General features: G+C 38.1%; 1 protein-coding gene across 5 annotated transcripts in view; it reads left to right on the top strand.

Annotated features, from left to right (window-relative positions):
- Window positions 1-9,500, top strand: part of LOC122713913 — a 12,276-nt gene extending 2,776 nt beyond the window's left edge. For 2 of the 5 annotated variants that reach the window (XM_043934744.1, XM_043934749.1), the window contains exons 2-7: window positions 1,044-1,187; window positions 1,547-1,708; window positions 1,940-2,116; window positions 2,563-2,823; window positions 6,127-6,386; window positions 6,742-9,500. In XM_043934744.1, the coding sequence (XP_043790679.1) occupies window positions 1,044-1,187; window positions 1,547-1,708; window positions 1,940-2,116; window positions 2,563-2,823; window positions 6,127-6,386; window positions 6,742-6,918 (1,181 nt within the window). In that variant the 3' untranslated portion in view covers window positions 6,919-9,500. Of the gene's footprint in view, window positions 1-1,043; window positions 1,188-1,546; window positions 1,709-1,939; window positions 2,117-2,562; window positions 2,824-6,126; window positions 6,387-6,580; window positions 6,660-6,741 lie in introns of those variants that run through there. The other 3 variants (XM_043934747.1, XM_043934746.1, XM_043934748.1) reach the window with 3 other exon arrangements.
- The last annotated feature ends 275 nt before the right edge of the window (window positions 9,501-9,775 follow it).

Below are 9,775 nucleotides of genomic sequence, written 5' to 3'. Positions count from 1 at the left end.
AAAAAAAAAAAGAAAAGAAAGAAAAAAAATCGTCCAATTTATTCGTCTGGTAAAATGTTGGCTGGTCGAGGTTTCAATTCCGCGTGGAGAAAACGTCATTGGAAAAATCGACGACGCGAGAAGGACGCAGTCTCGACGTCGTCTACAAAGGCGCGCCAGATATCAAACATCTTTTGATGCGAGAAAGTGGCCTGGATAGAGTGTGTAACAATGGCTTCTTTGCTTCATTAATCGTTCAGAATGTATGCTTATTCAGGGGCTCGGGAAACGAACGCCCGTGACAACGGGCCGTGGCTGCACGTCAAAGAGGAGGAGGACAAGAGGCGTGTATCGGATCCGGGAATAATAGTTGAAAGAGAATGATATCTTTATCGGAAAACTAAGTGACAATGGTGAAAATAATGGGGAGCGCCGTTCGCGAGTGATTCTTTTGTAAGAATGTATTATCGCTCGATAAAATAACTTGCGCGTACCTCGAATATATACGTTTCTTTAATTAAAACGAACCAGTAAATAAAGTAAATAAAACGAAATAAATATTTAAAATTTTTTTTTTTTTTTAATTAGATTAAAAGGGTCAAACGAAATGGTCGTAAGTCGTTAGATTCGTTTTAAAAAATTGCTGCACGTTATTCGTTATATTACGACTCGAAATTCGCAGTTCCTTTGAATCATTGACACGGAAAAGATATTATTGTTGATCAAATATTCGCGCGTTTTCAATTTGACATTTTGATGTGAAAAGAAAAACGAATTATTATAATTGTTATAAATATATATTGCATATTATATACGCATACGTGTGCGTTGCACAAGATTTAAACGAAGATCGTATCGCTCTCGGGGATTAAAATAAAACTACTCTATCTGCAGACTGAATTGATTAAATTTTTGAATAGAACGAGGGATCAAGTGCGACGCAACTAGTCGATGATTGGATGAGTAGCGTGAGCTATTTTAAGAAATCAACCTAGATATTTCATCTACTCATCGAGAAACGTCGTAGATAATCTAGCGTGCTTATCGATTTTGTCTGTTTTCAGCGAAGGGGCAGCAGCTGGGCTCGCCGTGCGATGTCTCGTGCAATCCGAAACTGCAGCACGTGTTCTGCGACACGGTCACTGGTTTCTGCGAGTGTGAAAAATTCTATCCAGTTCGTCTCGGCCCCTCGAAAGGATGTGCCAAACGTACGTACTCCGTACTCTTGCATCGGTGTATCGATATATTTTTCCAATTTCCACGTTCAAGTAGGTCGTTCCGATAGTATCGAGAAGCACACAACTCGTGTAAACCGAAGCAAAGAAAATAAACGTCGATTGTTCTATCTATCAACCAAATGAAAGAAGAAAATATTTTACACGAAGAAACACAGAAACTGTTATAACAAAAACTTTGAACGAATCGTCTATTTTCTTCTCTTCCTTCCTATATCTTTCGTAATTTAATTTTGACCTTATATATGAAAATAGAAGGGGGAAGAAAGAAATCGAATCGAAATACATAAAGCAGCGAGAGGTTGAAGAAATAATAAAACCCGTTTTTCCAGCTAAAAGACTCGGAGAGCAATGTTTCTATCGCGCGAGTTGCACTTTTGCGGATCAACACTCGACCTGCACCCAGGTGCAACACAATGCCGTATGCGACTGCGAAGAGGGTTACCATAGAGTTTCCTTGTCCAGGCCTAGCAAGAAGGTGTTCTGCGCCGAAGGTATATCGTGCCAGCTAATACGTCACACTGATTCGAACAGCACTCGAATACTCGTAGTATATATCGTAGTATATATATATATATATATATATATATATTGCACGATTACAATTTAGAGAAACGTAGATCTTAATTCCTCTTCCTCGTGGAATCTACCGTGTTGAGAAATTGTTCCTGTAGAACACCTGTAGAAGACGTATTAAAGCGTTTCGTCCTTTAATTCGTTGGCAGATCTGGTGCTGATAACGACAGATATTCCGACCCTGCTCTGCATAGCATCGGGAATAGCGGTATTCACGGCGATGATATGCTTCGTGCTCAAGTTATTCAGCCGCGCGAGATACTCAAGACCGCGGCACTATGCCAACGCCAATCACGCGCCTCCTATGCTCTTCTCCAGCGACACGGGTGAGTATTCATGATAGACGCCCGAGCAAAACTTTTATTCCATTGTGTCGACTTTTTTTTCCTTTTCTTTTTTTTTTTTTTCTTTTCTTATTCAATCAATGATGAAACGATTTGCTCGTGAACGTGTCAAGGATACTCCACACGCTATACTCCATTAAGAACTCACTCTCGTCGCCGTAAAATCGATAGATAGTTAAGTATCGATGAAAAATACCAGTCCGAAGACGCCCATTTTCGTTTCACCCTCGTTTCAGACCTTGAGAATAAATCTTAGAACGATCTCTAATGATCGTAGATCAGTGCTGTTCACCGGTTGAAAGTTGCTTTTCCTATTCGTATCCGACGTTGAAGTGAGGGAAATTTATCGTGCTTGAACGATCGTTAGTTATCCATTAGTATAAATTTTATAACGGAATTTTGATTGCTGATTAAAAACGATCCAACAGGTATTCCATTGACGCTTCACGGTGGCCGACCATCGTCGCGTTCCAGTCAGAGGAGCAGCACAGGAGGACCGTTGACCTATGCATTCTCCAGGAGGCCTAGCAGCGGTGGTAGCCGCGGTCCCCTGGTACCATCGTCGAGAGCAGGTGCGGCACGTGCCGCCGCCATCTTGCTTATATCGTGTCACCTGCAGGCGACCAAAGGCGGGAACAAGCATCGACGTACCCTTAGCGATGTTGCTGAGGGATCGTCCGACGGCCTCGGTAGACGATCAACGATCTTTCTAACTCTTTCGTTTTCTGTCTTCTATTCTCTTCTTTCTATCCGCATCTCTCACACTCTGTACACCACCTGTGCGTCCGTTGTTAATACTCCCTTTAATACTTCTTCTTCTATCTCTTCTTCTATTTCTTCTTCTTCTTCTTCTTCTTCTTTTTCTTCTTCTTCTTCTTCTTCTCGTTCGAATTTTCCTGTCCTCTTTCATCCTTCTTTCATCGTTCGTTTATCGTAGAGTGATTTGTTCGTGGGATTTGACAATCAAATCACGAAAATCACTTTCCATGTTAATTTTTTTTCTTCTTATTGTTATTTTTGTTTTCGTTCTTCTTTTTTTTTTTTTTCTTTACGAATCCTGCACACAATGTCGCCTCTCTGAACCTTGCGACATCGATGAAGAAGAAGAAGATGGTGGTGGTGGTGCTTTGAGTCGTGCCATATACCGTTATCGTTGTTGTGTCGTAGTCATTGTTATTGATATTTAGCACCCCCTTTTCCAGCTTCCCTCTCGCGTCTCCCCCCCTTTCTTTATTCCTCGTCTGACCCCTTTTGCAACGATCCTTGATCACATGAAGCATCGTCCACGAGGTTTACAGAAACGAGGGAAACGCGAGATCCGATCACGTTTAATCCTCCTTGACACGAATAGCCCACCCTTCTTTGTCTGTTGTTCTCCGACATTAGATTGTCGTTTCTTTCGATTCGATCATGCATTATTATTATTATTTTTATTATTATTATTATTATTATTATTATTATTATTATTGTTATTATCATCATCATCATCATCATCATCATCATCATTATTATTATTATTATTATTCTCACCGACGAATGGCCGTGACGGTGCTACCGATCCGGATTTATCCAAAATTACATTGAAAACAAAGGGAGAAAAAAAAAAAAAGAAAAGAAAAGAAAAAAAAAAATCTGTATCACTCCTCCCCAATCGTATCTTACACACTCATCCTGATTAGACGTTAAAAAAAAAAAAAAAAAAATAATAATGATGTAACGGTAAGAAAACCATGTGTACACATTACGTGTGGCATATTTATATCGTGGATCGAAAAAACACAAATGCTACATTGTCACGTGATATGTGAATCTAATGTGTATCCAATAATATATATATATAAAGCGCTGCACGAGTGTGTTACGAGATAGCAAGATGGCAGCGGCCGATTTCGTTGCTCGTTAACGAACGAACGTTCTCTGGTAAGACGTAGAGAGACACGAAATCTTTACGCACTAGCTAGCTCGCCGCACACGCACGCAAGAACAGGTGCCGGTTCGCATGCGAGGGGTCAGCTTTCTCTATCTCTCTCTCTCTCTATCTCTCTCCCTCTTTCTTTCTTTCTTTCTTTCTCTCTCTTTATCTTTCTCTTTCTTTCTCTCTCTCTCTCTTTCTTTTTCTCTTTTCAAAGTTAACCAACAACTGTCGAACTTTTGAACGAAAACGCGAAACTTATTTTCTCTGACGCCCGCAATCGAGGGGGTGGACGGTGGGTCGAGGGTTTGAATTTTTTAATTAAGCCTGCCTACGTTTTTCCGCTGCTACATTTTATTTGCTGCACTTTTTTAAGTAACGTCGCTTATTTTTCTTTTTTTTTCTTTTTTTTTTTTTTTTTTTTTTTTTGAAAGCTGTGAACGAGAACGAATGCTGAAGAATTCAGGAGGGGGAGAAAATATGTTATTCCTCTTCTGTTTGCCTGTTCGTTTGCTTTTTTCCGCTTCTCTGTGTGTCTCTGTGTGCCCGTGGCCTATATAATAGCAATTTTGGAAATTTCGACTTGCGGCCAACGCTGTTATTAAGTGGAAAATATTTATTGTAATCGTGTAATTAAAAAGACGCAAGCGAATGTCGGTTCGTTTTTGATCATGCAAATAAGGCGATAATAATCTCTCGTTATACAAAATTATATGTAATGATATCTAATAACAAATAATAACAAATTATGATGAGATCAAGAAGAAAGAATGATTGATCAAGATAGCCCGGCATTCGTTGAAGATTGAATGGAAAAAAAAAAAAAGAATTCGCGAAGTAAAAATCGTATTACAAAAAAAAGAAAAAAGAGAAGGAAATATGCACGGATTTAACTTGCTGAATGCGCTTGCTAGAAATCGAAGGACAAAACGTACACACATTCTCTTCGCTTCAATCTCCACATGCAACAGGATGCACGCGTATACATATGTATATTGTCACTCTTTCTCTGTCTTTTGCTTGGCATTTTCCACGTCGCTTTTTCTACGTGTCGTCAATCAATAAGAACTCTTGAACGAGCTCCCTGAATTAGAAACACTTAAACAATCCGCAAACCCGCGTCATCCACATGGATGGATGGTCCTCGTCCGTGTAATAATTTCTTGCGTTCTTAACGCTGTTAAGAATTCGTTTCCATCCATTCTATATGTTCGAAACGAGAATCAAGATCCGCTCGAGATTATATCCATCATGGATGAAAGCATCCCGGGAGCGGAGAAGGATCGTTTCTCGCCGCGCGTTAAACGATTCGAAAAGAAAAAACGAAAATGCGGGGAGAAAGCGAGATCGTTCGATGAGCGTTCGCTTTCGTGTACTGCTTGCTTCGCGCTGAAGAGAACCGCTTCTGTCATTCTTCCTGTATTACACAACACGATGCGATGCTCGCTGATAACACGAATCTGCACAGTCACTCGCGAACACCGAACTTCAAACGTCCACGTTATACTATAAATATATATAATCGATTATTCGAACACGTTTATTATACACTTTGCACCCTTTCGATCCTCTTCGAACCTCTCTATTCAACAACAATCTTTTTCTATATATATATATATATATTTTTTTTAATCCCAATTTATAAATTCTATTTAACTTTACGTGAAGTTTCTCCTTGAATTGAAATCTACCTCTCATCGGCTTTCTCGAAAATGATCATGTCAAACGCCTTTATTATATTCTCCCGTGATCCTCCCGATGCGATCATCGAGCTTGCGTATCTCCATCCACGAAGAATTAGCTAGTGAACGAGGGATCTGGTTGGATTTGAACGGCCAGCATCGGTAACTGCGTACGCTCGTTGCTCCGGTTATCGATAGAGGAAACGTTTTCGCAAATGACCGAGAGTTAAGCTGGTATTTAGCCGAGAGCAGTTGCAATTAGATTTAATATTTCTGATTGATCTCCAAGCCTAGCTAATTGACTCTTAGCGTAGCGGAATTGGGAATTGGGGCGAGGGTAGCGCGCCCTCGAATTCGTTCCACGAATTAAATTGTTACCCTTGTTTTCGCCCCGATAGGTTCACGTCGCCCTAGTTTAACGTCGGTTCACAGTTCGACGTCCTCGGCACGAAGTTACAGCGCGAGACGGCTCGAGAAAGAGAGGAACGAGAAGGAGCAGAGGCAAGCTTTGCAGGAGTTGAGACTGGCGAAACAACGGGAGCAACAGCAGCGAGAGCAGCAGCAACAGATCGCGCCTACGCCTAGCCCTAGAACGCCTCATTCCATGGACGAGCTGTTGCCTTCCGTGGAGGAGGGAAAGGAAGTGTTTTATAACGAGGTACATTGTATACGATTTCTTCTCTTCTTTCTTTTTTTTCTTCCTTGTTTCAACTCGAAATAATTCGTTAAATTGTTACGAAGACCGATTTAGATTGGAATTAAAAAAAACTTGTAAACTTCGTTACAACTATAAAAAAGATGGTTTTGCTTTCTCGATTTCGATTCGACATCGTTCGTTGTGTCCTTTTGCAGATTTGAAGAATTGCAATTACGCGTAATTGTGGATGGATGGATGGATGGAATTTTTAAGATTTAGAAAAGTTAACATCTATCGATCTATGTGCACAAGCTACAATTTGTTTAACTCAACGAATTAATTATGAATTCTAAATTGAAATCTTTGGACACATCAGCAGGTGCCGACGACATCGGAGATGACCGAAGAAACGTCGATGAAAACAACGGCCGTAACGACAACCAACATAAACGCGAGCAGATTCGGTGAAATGGCTCCCGTCACAACCTCGACAACGTCCATCTTCGAAACGAACATCGCGCCCCGTGCCACCGGTGACATTTTTCAAGTGTAGTTAAGGACATAATTATCGATGAACTAATATAATAACTCACGTGACTCGAATCGAACGGTACAAGCCTAGTGCGAAGGGACGAGGAATTTTCATTACACGAATTACGTAGCAGCACAGTTCCGTAATAAAGCTAAAAAAAAAAAAAAGAAAAAAAAAAAAAAAAGAAAGAAACAAAGAAAATGTCTCGAGTAAGAAATAAATGAAAATGGAGGTGAACGGTTAATTAGAAGCGAACGGTTAAAATATAAAACGCGAATGTCCACGTGCAAAGGGGGGGGAAAAAAAAAAAAATGCTCTGTCACGGACACGGTGCTTTTTTTGAACGAATAAAAAAGAAATTGTAGATACACAATGGGTACAAAGGAGGTATGCAGAGTTGTTAAAGTTGAAGTTTTTGCTTGAGCCACGCGCGAAGGCCTAGAATTTATTCTAAAAATGATATGTTTTTATTACCTAGGTACGAAAGGTACAGCTTTCAGTAATAAAAAAATTGATAAGATCGAAAACCAGTTAAGATCGTTCAACTCTAGAATACGTAATATTCAGGAATGTACCTGAACGTAGATGAGGGTATATGAAGTAGTACCTGAACATAGGGGTGGTACGTGTTGGATGCTTGAAAAGATGTAGGTAGAGATTTCGCGAGAATTCTGGTCCAGCAGCGAAATATTCCTTGTCCGTGATTATTATTGTAAGCTCAGATATACGTATAATTTCGAATTTGAAAATATAAATGGGATATATTAATTTGATCGAATTTTTGAACTTGTTTTTCTTATTGGAAGAAAAAAATACGGAAAGGATGAAGTGCAAGATTTTTTTCGATAACTCGAATCAGTCCCGAATTTCGATCGCTTTACGGGTAAGGGAAAGAAGAAAGATTTGGTATCCCAAATAATGATTTTTTTAAGTATTTTCGATTAAAATTATTGATTCAACGATAGAATTTTTTTTATTTAAAATTCACGGACAAATTGTCGAGAATAAATACAATTGATTGAACACAAGATAAAGATCAAGATTCGAATTAATATTTTTGAATGCTCGATTGTACCACGATTACGATTTACTTACATATCAATAATTGTTTTACGAAATATCGAACAAAGATTTTATCTATCAAATTTTACAAATTCACATTTCTTCCTTTCGCATTTATTATCTTCTTACTTAAATCTTATCTACTTAAACACATATCAATTGAACGAAACAAAATTGATTCAAATTTTAAAAATATCGCTCGAGATATTAAGAAACAAATGGAAAAATAATTATACCAATATTTCTATAATTATTCACACACTCAAATCCGCGTAGCAGAATTCGATAGGAAAGAAAAAAAAAAAAAGCAAAATTGCATTTGTCAATGTTTATCTTTAAAAGTTTATCCATTTACACGTGTATTTAAAAATCACAAAAAAAACACACACACATGCACATGCACACAAATTCAAAAATATTTAGTTTCACGTGAAAATATCGATCATTTCGTTTGCTTGAACGGAATTTTCTGCGACAAAATGCAATTGGCAGGGCATTCTCGAGTGGGTCGAGGCTAAACATACCTCTAATCTTAGGTAGACTACTCTGTGAGAACCAAATGGAAAAAAGTGAAAAAATATCGGGCTGGTGCTTGGACGAAACCAAGATGTGGCACCAGCAAGAATTGTATAACAAAACGCTAAAAAATATTTAAAAAAAAAAAAAAAAATTGTGCTACGACTATTGCGATCTCGTTATCTCGCTTTTCTGCGACCGAAACTGCGTGAAGCACGGGCGGTTTCACTAATTTTCTTCGAACAAACACACATTGACCAAAAAAAATTCAATGAAAAACACAATTATCGAGATTGAAATAAAGAAAAATTCATTTTTTCCCGAATATATATACTTGACAGAGGTACGAAATTATTTATCTCGAATGGAGGAACTCGTTCGAGGTACATCGTGAAAATTAAGTAATAAAATATTTCGTTGAACGATCTACGATGATGCCGTTATTTTATGGTATACGTAATCACGAAACGTGGGAAAAGAATAAATTTTATTTCTTGCGATAGAAGAAACAAGTGAAAAATAAAGAAAATTAATTCTTTATCTTTCTTTTTTTCTATTATAAATAATTAATAAATTTTAATGCTCGTTTCATAAATGCCAATGAAAACCGTCTCGTTGCATCGATGCATATGATTTTTCCGAGTCGCTCGGCTCGCCAATTGTAAATTAGTAGAGATAAAAAAAATCGTTAAAATTATATATATATTCTATATATACATATTCTATATATACATGTATATACGTAAGAAAGCGAACATGCACGAGGGGTTGTGTTGCATTTTCACCGAAGAGAGAAAAAAAAAAAAAAAAAATGAAGACGTCCCCCTGTCGCAAGAAATAGGAAGTAATTTAAAAAAAAAAAAAAAAAAAAAATATGAGAAAAACGTATATCGACATCTCGTGTTCGAATAATTACGCTGCCTTTCCCGATCAAATAAATGACTAAATAAATCTAAAAAGAAGAAAAAACCAGTAAAAAAGAAAAAAAAAAGAATACAAAAAAGTGAAGAGGAAAAAAAAAGATGTAGAAACGAGAGAGTCTTAAGATCGTTCTTGGGGCTACACGATTCTACATTTACGTAAATCCTCGCGCAAACGAAATAACTCATTGTTACACACAGACACACACGATACACGGAATCCTCACCCGCAAAAAAAAAAAAAACAATAAAAAAGAAATTTAAAAAAAAAATGGGACATAAAACACGCACGACTTGGCGACGATTGCACACACCCAATTTATCGAATCGATCGTGTTCGAACGAATGCCAATCGCTGTTAATAATAACACACGAAACAG

The sequence above is a fragment of the Apis laboriosa genome, unplaced genomic scaffold (assembly GCF_014066325.1).
Source record: "Apis laboriosa isolate Shangri-la unplaced genomic scaffold, ASM1406632v1 scaffold26_cov146, whole genome shotgun sequence".
Classification (NCBI taxonomy): Eukaryota; Metazoa; Arthropoda; class Insecta; order Hymenoptera; family Apidae; genus Apis; species Apis laboriosa.
The sequence above is the reverse complement of the archived record's forward strand: the minus strand, read 5'-3'. Positions and strand labels throughout refer to the sequence as shown.